At 41.9% G+C, this 14463-nt stretch overlaps 1 protein-coding gene across 18 annotated transcripts in view; it reads right to left on the bottom strand.

Annotated features, from left to right (window-relative positions):
• Positions 1–14463, bottom strand: part of JAKMIP3 (Janus kinase and microtubule interacting protein 3) — a 114526-nt gene that overhangs the window by 64121 nt on the left and 35942 nt on the right. For 9 of the 18 annotated variants that reach the window (XM_040435485.1, XM_040435486.1, XM_040435488.1 and 6 more), the window contains 3 exons: positions 6521–6640; positions 3581–3727; positions 2933–3064 (listed from right to left, as the gene is read on the bottom strand). In XM_040435485.1, the coding sequence (XP_040291419.1) occupies positions 2933–3064; positions 3581–3727; positions 6521–6640 (399 nt within the window). The remainder of the gene's footprint in view (positions 1–2932; positions 3065–3580; positions 3728–6520; positions 6641–14463) is intronic. The other 9 variants (XM_040435487.1, XM_040435494.1, XM_040435489.1 and 6 more) reach the window with 3 other exon arrangements.

Raw genomic sequence — 14463 nt, 5'->3', positions numbered from 1 at the left:
TCCGTAGATCACTCCAGTATCTCGTCCACTGGAAGGGTTACGGACCAGAGGAGAGGATGTGGGTTCCAGCGGCCGTTGTTAATGTGAATCGTCTGGTGAAGGCCTTTCACAGAGCCCATCCTGACAAGGTAGGTCCTGGGTGCCCGGAGGTCACCTGTAGAACGGGGGGTACTGTCACGGTCCCTCAGGTGACTGGTGTCAGGAGATCGGAGAGACTGGCTGAGCGTGGAGGAATCTAACAGCCTCCTTGTCCATGACAATAGTTTATGATGCACTTCTGGGAGAAATATTTCCTTCCGGGGACCTTCCATTGCGGTGTGCCAATGGCCACAAATTTTCTAAAGGCCTCCAAGTCCACTAATTTATATGGCAGTAGTTGGCAGGCTAGCAGTTCCGACAAGCCAGCGGTGAGCCATTGGACAAGAGGATTATCCAGCATCATATTTTTTACGCTCGAACATTTGGGCACGGAATCCTGCCTTGTGCCAGATGAAAGCGATGACGGCACGGTGAAAGGTGGAGTGAAGAACAAATGGGAGGAGAGAGGAGAAGGAGAAGAGGCAGGACGTGGAGCGCCGGGATAGTGGCTTTGTGGGTTCTGACAGCGTTGCTCCCACTGGGCTCGGTGATGGGAGGCCAGGTGCCTTCTTAAGGCGGTCGTCCCTAGGTGAGTATTGGGCTTAACGCAACTTATGCGTTGACAGCACAGGCTGCAGATGGCAACACTATTATCGGCAGCTGACACGTTAAAAAAAGCAGACACTGCGGAGCCATGTGCCGGCGTCCTGGGAGCGCAAGATGTGACTGTGCATGGTGGATGGCTCGCTCAAGATACATTTGCAGTCTGCTTTTTGCCTCCTGTGCACTGCGAGTTCTGCCTGCTTCTCCTGCTTCTCCTCCTTCTCCTCCCTATCTGCTGCTCTGTCTCTCCCTCTGAACTCCCCTCCTCTTTCTCTCTTGTGGGCACCCATGTGACGTCCACTGACACGTCAATATCGTCACCTTCACCACCACTGAGATTAGAGATGTCGGAGTAGGCAGCAACAGTGGGGACCACCTGAAGGTATATAGCACCCCTCAATCAGTATTTGGCGGAAACAGGTATATGGCACCCCTCAATCAGTATTTTGTGGAAGCAGGTGTATCACAGCCCTCAATCAGTATTTGGTGGAAGAAGGTATATAGCAAGAGCACCCCTCAATCAGTATTTTGTGGAAGCAGGTGTATTTCAGCCCTCAATCAGTATTTGGTGGAAGAAGGTATATGGCACCCCTCAATCAGTATTTGGCGGAAACAGCTATATAGCACTCCTCAATCAGCATTTGGCGGAAACAGGTATATAGCACCCCTCAATCAGGATTTTGTGGAAGAAGGTATATTGCAGCCCTCAAGCAGTTTTTTGGGGGCAACAGGTATATCACACCTGTTGCAAATAGTAACTCCAATAGCGTTTGTCCCTCTATCTAGCTGCGGTATCGCAGCAGAACCGCACACAACTGCTGCACAATACAAATACGCTATAATATAATTTCTATGTTAGAAAGTATATTATAAGTACAGTACAGACCAAAAGTTTGGACACACCTTCTCATTCAAAGAGTTTTCTTTATTTTCATGACTATGAAGGCATCAAAACTATGAATTAACACATGTGGAATTATATACATAACAAACAAGTGTGAAACAACTGAAAATATGTCATATTCTAGGTTCTTCAAAGTATCCACCTTTTGCTTTGATTACTGCTTTGCACACTCTTGGCATTCTCTTGATGAGCTTCAAGAGGTAGTCCCCTGAAATGGTCTTCCAACAGTCTTGAAGGAGTTCCCAGAGATGCTTAGCACTTGTTGGCCCTTTTGCCTTCACTCTGCGGTCCAGCTCACCCCAAACCATCTCGATTGGGTTCAGGTCCGGTGACTGTGGAGGCCAGGTCATCTGGCGCAGCACCCCATCACTCTCCTTCATGGTCAAATAGCCCTTACTTTCAAAGTTTTCCCAATTTTTCGGCTGACTGACTGACCTTCATTTCTTAAAGTAATGATGGCCACTCGTTTTTCTTTACTTAGCTGCTTTTTTCTTGCCATAATACAAATTCTAACAGTCTATTCAGTAGGACTATCAGCTGTGTATCCACCTGACTTCTCCTCAACGCAATTGATGGTCCCAACCCCATTTATAAGGCAAGAAATCCCACTTATTAAACCTGACAGGGCACACCTGTGAAGTGAAAACCATTTCAGGGGACTACCTCTTGAAGCTCATCAAGAGAATGCCAAGAGTGTGCAAAGCAGTAATCAAAGCAAAAGGTGGCTACTTTGAAGAACCTAGAATATGACATATTTTCAGTTGTTTCACACTTGTTTGTTATGTATATAATTCCACATGTGTTAATTCATAGTTTTGATGCCTTCAGTGTGAATCTACAATTTTCATAGTCATGAAAATAAAGAAAACTCTTTGAATGAGAAGGTGTGTCCAAACTTTTGGTCTGTACTGTATATCACACCCCTCTATATCACACCCATTGATAGCACACCTATACCAGTCCTTAAAAGGACTTTTGTGGCCGTATTAGCTAGCGTTTGGTGTCCCTAACTGTCCCTGCTCCAAAATGCAACCTCTCCCTACACTGGCAAAACACATAATGTAAAATGGCTGCCAGATCGGTTTCTGTTATAGGGTTGGGGGTGTGTCAATATGCTGAAACGTCTCAATTGGCTGTCCTGTCCCACCTGATGGATGTGTCATGGGTCAAAGTTCAGCGCTATGCAAAAAAATATGGCGCATGCAAATATTGCCATATGTTCGCATGTTCGTCGAATCGCGAACGAGCAAAGTCCGCCGCAAAACGACCGCCGGGCGAACCGCAAGGCCATCTCCAATGAAGATCTTTTGTGATAACAAATGCAGCATGGTCACCGCCATATTTTACCTTAGAAAGTTCATCAATAATAATTTGCTGTTCATTAAGGTGTAGCCTTAGAAAGTCGATTTCCCTCTCTTCTCGGCTTTGGTCAAGATCATTCAAAGAGCTTGGTCTTCTTATAGTACGAACCTTTTGTCTCTAGACAATAAGATACATATTAAAATACATAAAATATAAAAAAAATGGACATTAAGGAAAGAATACTGTAGCCTAACCTGACATTAAAGGGCATGCACCTAATTGCAACCAAATTATTTCTATTGAAAATAGTCTTGATTAAAAATGCCCTTCCATATGCTGACTGATCTCCATTGGTAGACTTCAAGTAATATGCTTTCCTAGACTTCACGCCTCTTTTCTGTAAGCTGCGCCCCTTTTCTCATCACAATTAATAGCATAGAACACATAATAAATTTGGAGCACAGCATATATGCCAGTGTTTGGATACAAATTCAGCCAGAATTCTGGCAGATTTAACTATTAAAGTTCTCCCAAAATATACCTTACTGTCCTGGACCCCTTCAGTACAGCATGTGGGTGACGAGATATTAGGGATATCTTGATTCCATACCTGAATTTCCAGGTTCTGAGCAGGGTTAAGCAAGGCTACTAGATAGTTTTAGACATGAATGTTTGGGTATGAACATTACTCACCATTTCTATGTTTTCTTGTGTTAAAAACTTTAATTTGTTTTCCATACGTCGCAGTGAATTAGACATTTCCTCATTTTTCCGGCTAAGGCGTTTATTTTTGTCTAGGATAGGTTTATATTGACTTTCTGCTTCTCTGAGGCGTTTAAGCTGGAATATAAAAGTATGGATGAAGTAAATGCTGCAACCAACCACACACAAAATTTCATACTAATGTGGTTCCTACACAATACATTAATATTTAATAAATATTTCTATTGCCTGAGATTAGAACCCTTTTTTCTGATAACTTAGACTTAGGCTACTTTCACACTAGTGGCACGGACCTCCGGCAGGCTGTTCCGTCGGGTGAACAGCCTGTCGGATCCGTCCTGCCGCTAGTGAACGTGTGCCCTCGGACTGCCGCTCCGTCCCCATTGACTAAAATGAGAACGGGGCAGAGTTCCGGCGGAGGCACAGCAGTGCACAGCGAGAGGCTGCCGGAATAAATGTCGGACATGTCGTAGTTTTATTCCGGCAGCCTCTCGCCGCGCGCTGCCGTGCCTCTGCCAGAACTCCGCCCCGCCCCCATTATAGTCAATGAAGAAGGAGGGGCACATGGTCACTAGCGGCAGGACGGATCCAACAGGCTGTTCACCCGACTGAACAGCCTGCCGGAGGTCCGTGCCTCTAGTGTGAAAGTAACCTTAGGTGGCTAAATCATATTTTTACTGGGCTTTAAAGAGACACTGTACTTTCACACAATTCCATTTCATTTAATATAGAATGGTGTAATTAGCACATTTCTAAATCACTTCATTTAAAAAATCTGCCTGCATCCACCTGAAAAAAGCTGTAAAGTCATGGCCACTAGGGGTCTTACTTCCACCTAAGTTGCAATCTATTGCCTGTTGTCAGGTAAGATCTGGTAACAAAGACTCAGAAGACAGATGAGAGGAAGTGGGGGTATGTCAGAGCTAGCTGAGATCCTGAACCTGATAAAACAACAGCTTTGACTCTCTGCTTCTGAGCATTACAGGAGCCTCCTACTTTTCTGTAAGTCTGATTTATTCATCGTTATCAGCTTTCTGAGCTTCTTAGAAGAAAAAATATATAGTTGGAAGTAAGGGATGTGAGATCACTGCATACAATACTGGCACCGCCTGCTTCTGAGAGAAATGCATCTAGCTGTGCATCCGAAACAGGGAATATTATTATTTGTTTTGTTTTTTTAAAGAGAGTTTAGGGAAGGCCAAACATAACTGTTCCTTCACCATTATGATTGAACAAAGAAGCACAGCCATTTCTTTATGAAATACGAGACATATGGACACAGGATTCCCATAGACCTCTACGGGTGTTTGTACAGGGTCATAATATAGCTATGTGCATGAAGCTATAGATTAATATTAATGGTCAGAAATCTGTGTATGTGTGTATAAAGGAAGCTTAACAAGGACCTGACACCTCACCTGACATATCTGTTTAGTAACTACTTGCATTCCCCATGTAATACCAATTCCGGATAATCTATCGTTATGACTCTTATGTTGTGCCATTCCTTTAATATTCCTGCTAGAAGTTATGAATGAATTACTAGCAGTCTGCAGTGATGGTCCATCTGGGTGCTACCAGTTGGGAGTGTGTCCTTGCACAATCTTACACTGGCAGCACTGATTGGATAGTGTCAGACTGTGCAGGGACACATCCTCAGCTGGTAACACCCATCTGGACCTTTATTGCAAACTGCTAGTGCTAGCAATTGGTTCACAATTTCTAAATAGAATAATAAAGGAATGGCACAATATAGTCATAAGAATAGATGCTCCAGAATTGGTATTACATGGGGAATGCAAGTAGTTAGTAAAAAAGACATGTCAGGAGAGGGGACAGCTCCTTTTTAATTTGTTCTTGAAAAAAATGTTTTAGGATTTTCCCTAACCCATTATGTTACGATTGACAATTTTTTTACTATGTAATTCAGGTCATAAAAAAAGATCTACTACAAGTGTTAAAAGAGCCTATATTATACCTATCATGCCCAGCCTTTACTGGATTATGGGTTTTATTTTTAGGTGTTTTGACACTAGATTGTTACATTGTTTACAGGCTGTAGATAGACCAGAGAGGACCCCATAATAAAATAGCACCCATGCCTGTTATTGGTTCATGGCTATGCATCCCACTGCTTTATGGTTCTTATTTGCACCCCTGCTTAAAGAGGACCTTTCACCGATTATTACACTATGAACTAACTATACAGACATGTAGAGCGGCGCCAGGGGATCTCCCTGCACTTACTATTATCCCCGGGCGCCGCTCCGTTCTCCCGCTATGTCCTCCGGTATCTCCGTTCACTAAGTTATGGTAGGCGGAGTCTGCCCTTGTTCTTCTGTAGTGCTGGCCAATCGCATTGCAGAGCTCACAGCCTGGGAGAAAATAACCTCCCAGGCTGTGAGCTCTGCGCTGCGATTGGCCAGCGCTAGAGCAGAACAAGGGCAGACTCCGCCTACCATAACTTAGTGACTGGAATCTCCGCCTACTATAACTTAGTGAGCGGAGATACCGGAGGGCATAACGGGAGAACGGAGCGGCGCCCGGGGATAATAGTAAGTGCAGTGAGATCCCCGGGCGCCGCTCCACATGTCTGTATAGTTAGTTCATAGTGTAATAATCGGTGAAAGGTCCTCTTTAAGTATTCAGGGGGCTACCACACGTTCCCATTTTCTTTATGCAGTTTCTGAAGCCAAAATCAGAATTATAAAAGAAGAGAAACTATAAAGAACAGATACAACTTCTTCTTCTTCTTCTTCTTCTCTTACTTTAATCCACTTCTACTTTTGGCTTCAAAAACTGCATAAAAAAAACCAACTATGTGGTAGCACCCTTACTTCTAAACTTCAGTATCATCTATTCACGACATGAATCATGTGTAGTGTATATATAAAAACCTGATACACATACCAGTTCATTCCTCTCCTCTGAGAGCAAAGCATTGCGGTCTTCTAATTTACGGATAATCGCACTTAATTCTGCAATTTTCAGTTGAAAGCGGCGAGCATCCTTTTCATCCAACTGCTGTTCCTGAAACAAAGATCCACTGCAAATAACTGGAAATTGATTGGAAAGTGAGGACAACGACCACCAAAAGTCACTGAGATCCCACAAAGATCAGACCGTTATACAAAAAAGATGGCACATACGAAGCATGTCTGAGTGAAAGAGAAATGTAAGTCTATGGAGGCACAAAAAAGCCACAGACGCCACATAAAATAAAGTAGCATTCCTGACAGTGTAGCGTATAGTCCAGGCCTCTGTACACATACAGTATGTGTTACGTTTCTGCACGTTACTCACCCAAAGGCTTCTCTGTTCTGCAACAGCAAAATGATTATCCCCCGACCCACCCTCTCCAATTCACTATAAGAATGTGAAACCAGACACGGACTCTGGTTCTACAGTCACCTGTATATCCCATAAGAAGTTCAAAACTGGCAGTTCGGCTTTAAGACTGGAACCATTCCATCATACAACTGGTGCAGGAGAGAGCTTGGGTCAACAACCCTAAAAGTCAGGTTGTTTAGCTACGAAAAGCAAAAATTAAGATGAGAATTGATGACTCTAAAGTTTTATGGGCAACTTAAAAGTAACGTCATCAGAAAATTAACAATTGTTTAAATCATGTTTTTATGTTAAGCATATTTTTTAGAATTTTAGTGAGTTTTTAAAAAAAAAATCCTATTATCACTATCTATATATTTTTTTTTATGCATATAATCCTGCAATTTTCACACTGGCCACTAGTCTTTTCAGAGCAGCTACATGGGCCATAGACACAATGGACAGGAGCTGACCCATTGACTTCTATGGGAGAGTTTTCTAGGCATGCTCTGGGACCTGTGCAGAGATCAGGAGGGAACAGATAAGCTGTGATATCACCTTTTGTGAATGGTAGATCCTGTGTTATCTATATAGAGGTGTTACTGGTCATTGCAATTCTGCCTCTGGTGCTAATAAGATAGCTACTGAAAAGTTACCTGCACAGAACAGGAAATCATGACCTGTTATAAGGCCTAGTGGACAATGTGAAAATTGCAGGATAGTATACACAGTGTCATCCTGAAGTCCCTTGGCCCACCAGAGGAATTTATTCTGAGGGCCCACCCTCTGTGTATATAGGCCCTTAAGGGTCCTGTTTTATTAGGGGTCCATTATTGTCAGAGCTTGGGCCCAACGGAGAAACCACTGGTACTCTGGTGGGCCAGTCCAACCCTGAGTATACATTGTTTTAATACAGTGGCATTGAAAAATGATTTTAAAAAACTCACCCAAAATTATAAAGAAAAATGTTTTGTTTAGCATAAAAATGTGATTTGAACAATATGTCATTTTCTGATGACACATTTCCTTTAAAGAAGAAAAAAATAATCCAAGAGATACTGATTGATATTATAAGCATATAAAGGAATAAAGCGCACAATACTGAAGCATAGAGATTGAGGATTGGCAGGATCGGGAAGATATGGTAATATGATAATGACAGATTCTACTTCAAGGATGTGCTTTAAGAAAGAGGAGGAAAAAAAGAATACCATAGCCATGCAAAACGACAAAAAATCTGCCATAAATAGCCTACTAAACTAGCCATGTTGGGAAAAGCCTCATTTTGGGTGACTTAGCTGATCAGGGATGTTAACAGAAGGGAAAGAAAAAGCCATATTTTGGCTTCTGTTAATATAGGATGTGTTTGTATTGGGACAACCCCTTTAAGGTCATTTACATATATTTATATGTAACAAATTAGTTCATGGAAATAGGTGAAAATGCTTGCTGCACACCCATTTTTCTCCATAAACATATAACAGTTGGCCCCATGTACAATATATAATGTTTGCAATCAGAGATAAGTGAATTGATTCTAAAAGAATCGGATTCAATACAAATTTCACATAAAATCATGTGCCAAAACAAATCCAAAGTTTTTTAGTTTGATTCATGGCGCCCTGTGCCATTTTACTGTGAAAATTGGCAGGAAAAACAGGAGTAAAAAAAGAAGATGAGGGATCACATGACACAGGAAGGAAGTGGGGGGAAGAGCTTTCCCTGATTGGCTCAGAGGCTGACAAGATACTGTTCAGTGTTACAGCAAAGGCATTTTATTGCAATAACGCAATTATTCCACCTATGTTAGTGAAAATGTTGTATACTACTGCAAGATAACTTGTAGTTACCGCAAATAAATTTTACTGCAAAAACTGCATTTTTACTATTGTAAATTGTCAATACCAGTGTACATTGTATTTGTAGAAGGGGACAGACATTTAGTTGCACCTGTATTTAAATTACAGAATAAACACATGCAATTTTGCTAGCGCCGTTTAATAATCTGTGTACAAAACTTGCGATCTTTCATGTATAGGCCTCATAATAAAATGTATGGTAAATGGAAGAGTGCAAAACAAAATCCTCATCATCCAAGATTCAGTCACAGCAGGATTTTGTGGATGTCACCTTTGATACTGTGCTTTGGAGTCAGATACTGTGGTTTGGCCCCAGAGGAGCCTTTCAGTTTCAGTTGCATCCTCTGTGTATTCACCACCCCCTCCCAGTGGGATGCTTTCATTTTTCCTAAGAAGAGGTGACAAAACCCCATGTGCTATGAAAGGTTCTCAAGGTTCTGTTGATGATTTGTGCGAGAACAATCAGCGATTGGACTGCCATGAGGAGCAGGTTCAGACAGAGGTTGGGGACCCTATGCATAGCAGTAGTGTTTGTGGTAGTAGTAGTAGCAGTAGTGGCACTTGTAGCCATTGTGGTGGAGGTAGGGGCAGTGGTAATAACAGTGGTACTCAGGGCAAATACCGAGAAGGGAATTAGGAGAGGGACCAGGAAGCCCACAATGACCTATCACAGTCTGATAAAAGTTGCGGGGAGGATGAGGACTATGATGATGCTTCTGTGTTAGACAGGACCTGGAGGCTGGATCTGGGTGCTGAGGTGAAGGAAAAGACATCAGAGGAGAAGGGTGGTGGCCGCAGCTGTAATAAAGGGTGGATGCAACGTACAGCCAAATCCTCCAAAAGAACTGCCAGGGCCAGATCTGCTTCTATGGTGGTCAGCTGGAGAAATGGTGATGCCAATGATACTGTGGGCGCAGGCTCAAAACATGCCAGATCTAAGCCAACCTTTGCTGCCGCTAGCTCTGTTCGAGTATCTCCGGTATGGCAGTTTTTCTCCATAAGGCTGGCTCACAAAACCACAGATGTGTGCAACATCTGCAGGGTTAAAATAAGCTATGGAAGTTCAAGCACAAACATAGGTACCAGGGCTCTATTGTAGCACATGAGGCGGCATCACCAGATCATATGGGAAAATAGAACTGGCCAGCGTTCCAAATCAGAACAGGTCTGTCCTTCTCCTGGTATCCTTTGTGGCAGCAGGCCTGCATCCACAACCAGTAGAGTGTCCTTGTCATCATCATCCTCAATTACTTGTTCTCCTTCTCCGCTCTGTCATCAGTCATCGATAATAGAATGTGTAGGCAGAAAACAACTTTACGTGCTCAGCAATCAGGTTTTGAGAAACTCACACCTGGCCAAGTTGTTGGCAGTTCAGTTGCTGCTGTAACACCTAATTGTGGTAATTAACCCCGTAAGGACTCAGCCCTATTTCACCTTAAGAACTTGGCCATTTTTTGCAAATCTGGCTAGTGTCACTTTAAGTGCTGATAACTTTAAAACGCTTTGACTTATCCAGGCCATTCTGAGATTGTTTTTTCGTCACATATTGTACTTCATGACACTGGTAAAATGAAGTCCAAAAAATTCATTTTTATTTATAAAAAAATACCAAATTGACCAAATTTTTTTAAAGAATTTCAAATTTCCAAGTTTCAATTTCTCTACTTCTATAATACATAGTAATACCTCCAAAAATAGTTATTACTTTACATTCCCCATATGTCTACTTCATGTTTGGATCATTTTGGGAATTATATTTTATTTTTTGGGGATGTTACAAGGCTTAGAAGTTTAGAAGCAAATCTTGAAATTTTTCAGAAATTTTCAAAAACCCAATTTTTAGGGACCAGTTCAGGTCTGAAGTCACTTTGCGAGGCTTACATAATGACCCCATTCTATAAACTACACCCCTCAAGGTATTCAAAACAGATTTTACAAACGTCGTTAACCCTTTAGGTGTTCCACAAGAGTTATTGGCAAATGGAGATGAAATTTCAGAATTTCAATTTTTTGGCAAATTTTCCATTTTAAGCAATTTTTCCCAGTAACAAAACAAGGATTAACAGCCAAACAAAACTCAATATTTATGGCCCTGATCCTGTAGTTTACAGAAACACCCCATAGGTGGTCGTAAACAGCTGTACGGGCACACGGCAGGGCGCAGAAGGAAAGGAATGCCATACGGTTTTTGGAAGGCAGATTTTGCTGGACTGGATTTTTTGACACCATGTCCCATTTGAAGCCCCCCTGATGCACCCCTAGAGTAGAAACTCCAAAAAAGTGGCCCCATTTTAGAAACTACGGGATAGGGTGGCAGTATTGTTGGTACTAGTTTAGGGTGATTTTTGGTTGCTCTATATTACACTTATTGTGAGGCAAGATAAAAAGAAATTGCTGTTTTGGCACCATTTTTATTTTTTGTTATTTACAACATTCATCTGACAGGTTAGATCATGTGATATTTTTATAGACCAGGTTGTCACGGATGCGGCGATACCTAATATGTACACTTTTTTTTATTTATGTAAGTTTTACACAATTATTTCTTTTTTGAAGCAAAAAAAATCATGTTTTAGTGTTTCCATAGTCTGAGAGCCAAAATTTTTTCAGTTTTTGGGCGATTACCTTGGGTAGGGTATGATTTTTGCGGGATGAGATGACGGTTTTATTGGCACTATTTTGGGGTGCGTGTGACTTTTTGATCGCTTGCTATTACACTTTTTGTGATGTAAGGTGACAAAAAATGGTTTATTTAGCACAATTTTTATTTGAAATTATTTACGGTGTTCATCTGAGGGGTTAAATCATGTGAAATTTTTATAGAGGCGGTCGATCGGGACGCGGCGATACCTAATATGTATACTTTTTTTAATTTATGTAAGTTTTACACAATGATTTCTTTTTTGAAGCAAAAAAAATCATGTTTTAGTGTTTCCATAGTCTGAGAGCCATAATTTTTTCAGTTTTTGGGCGATTACCTTGGCTAGGGTATGATTTTTGCGGGATGAGATGACGGTTTGATTGGCACTATTTTGGGGTGCGTGTGACTTTTTGATCGCTTGCTATTACACTTTTTGTGATGTAAGGTGACAAAAAATTGTTTATTTAGCACAGTTTTTATTTAATTTTTTTTACGATGTTCATCTGAGGGGTTAGGTCATGTGATATTTTTATAGAGCCGATCGATACGGACGCGGCAATACCTAATATGTATACTTTTTTTTATTTATGTAAGTTTTACACAATAACAGCTTTTTTAAAACAAAAAAAATGATGTTTTAGTGTCTCCATATTCTGAGCCATAGTTTTTTTATTTTTTGGGCGATTGTCTCAGGTAGGGGCTCATTTTTTGCGGGATGAGGTGACGGTTAGATTGGTACTATTTTGGTGGGCAAACGCCTTTTTGATCGTTGCTGTTGTACTTTTTGTGATGTAAGGTGACAAAATAATTGTTTATTTAGCGCAGTTTTTATTTTTTATTTTTTACGGTGTTCATCTGAGGGGTTAGGTCATGGGATAGGTTTATAGAGCTGGTCGATACGGATGCGGCGATACCTAATATGTATACTTTTTTTTCCCCTATTTTTTACCAATTTTTTTTTACTTTATTTGGGGAAAATGACGTTTTTGTTTATTTTTACTTGAAACTTTTAATTTCTTTTGGGGAAAACTTTATTTTTTAAACTTTTTTTTTCAGTTTATTTTTTGTCCCACTTTGGGACTTGAACTTTTGGGGGTCTAATCCTTTACAATGCATTCCAATACTTCTGTATTGGAATGCATTGGCTGTATGAGTAATACTGTGTGTATTACTCATACAGCTTCCGGCCTGTGAGATCCATGCCATCGGGTCCCCCCCACAGCCCCATGGGGACCCGATGGCACCGCCGACCACTGCCGCCGCACCAGGTAAAAGCCGCAAACCGCAGGTCACAGGACCCCCCCGCGCATTTAGCCCAGGTGCCTGCTCAATGATTTGAGCAGGCACCTTGTTACGATCACCACCCACCGGGCGGCGGTGATCGGAACAACACATGACGTACCGGTATGTCATGGGTCCTTAAGGACTCGGGAACCATGCCGTACCGATACGTCATGGGTCCCTAAGGGGTTAAGGAACAGTTCTGCCCGTTCACCAAAATGTAATTTTTCTTTAAAATTTAATTATTCTTAATGCCATCAGCCGCAGTTTTTGCCACACTCCATCTGTCGGACTTTTGGCCAGGTGTCTACAGTGGCTTCTTCCGTAAAATGTAATTCTTTTCAAAAACTGAATTCTTCTGTATGCCATCAGTTGGAATTTTTTCCAGGCAGGCGACCATAAATATTGTTTCATCATTATGAAAATATGACGCAGTTCTGCACTTTCACCAAAATGTAATTCTGCTGTATGATATTAGTACATTGGCCTAGCTGTCCATATTTTTTTTATTGTTTAAAAATGTCTAATTTTCTAAATGAATGTGGCCTTTCCCTGGCACATACTGTGTTCCCTGACTTTATGTACTGCTGGGTAGATTGGAACAGTGGATTGAACTGGCCCAGTTTGCTCTCACTGTACTGTCTTGTCCAGCCCTGAGTGTCATCTTAGAGAGTTTTTGGCGTGGCAGGCAGTGTTGTCATCCCCAAACGGACAAACTTGTCCTTCTCCAGTGTACAAAACATCACTTCTGTCAAAATGAGTCAAGCATGGATCTGTGAAGATTTTCCTCTGGCTAAGGCCTATGAATAGATCTGCCATTGCTAATGGTGGATGTTGCTCACCGGCCCCATCATGCCACTGCTGCTGTTTGCCTGCCTACCATCATGTTCTGTACCTTATGGTTGCTGCAGCCACTGACACAGCTGTTACTCTCTGCTGCTAATCCCCCTACTCCTACTACATTACCCCTATACAGCTGCCACTAGGTATAAAAAAATCAACAAGATGAATAAAAGGTGATCAAAAAGTCATGCACACTTCACCATACTATCAATAAAAACTACAGATTGCCCTGCAAAAAAATGAACCCCCACTCAGCTCTGTAGACTTATTGTCGTGGTAGGTGAGGGAAGGGAAGCAAACCAAATATAACAAAAGCAACTAAACACCAGGCTAGGCCCCAAAGCTAGAAAACAGGGAAAGTTCACCACCTGACAATCCCTGAGCCTTTCCCTGACTGCTGACAACATGAGCAAATCCTTAGGGTGGAAGTGCTCATGCGCTGGAACCTAAGCCTAGCTGAAACTGAAACAAACCCTCAGCTAGGGAGCTGGATATAAGACAACCGGTTCTTAGCGCAAGGTGCAGGAACCAGCGTCTTTCTGAGGCCTAGCCAGAACACATAACAAAAGGGAAGGAGTAGGACTTAGTTTAAGACGGACGGGGAGCACAAGATCCACCAAACACAAGCTGAGAACTCCAGAAGCAAATATAAACCGCAAGGCCTATCGTGAGAGGCGGGTATAAATAGCACCACTAAGTAGCTAATGAGCAGAACCTGTGGGGAGGTGGGATCCTGCCCAAAACCACAACAAAGAGAAACAAAGCAATCTGTCAGATAGACTCACGTGTAGCAAGTCTGTCAGATCTTCTCAGCCCTCTCTAGGGGCAGGGCGTGACACTTATCTTTAAAAAATGTAGGGGGGTCACAATATAGCGATGCAAATAAAATTATTTTGCCAAAG

This window comes from Bufo bufo, chromosome 6, assembly GCF_905171765.1.
Source record: "Bufo bufo chromosome 6, aBufBuf1.1, whole genome shotgun sequence".
NCBI lineage: Eukaryota > Metazoa > Chordata > Amphibia > Anura > Bufonidae > Bufo > Bufo bufo.
This window is presented reverse-complemented; position numbering and strand designations above follow the sequence as displayed.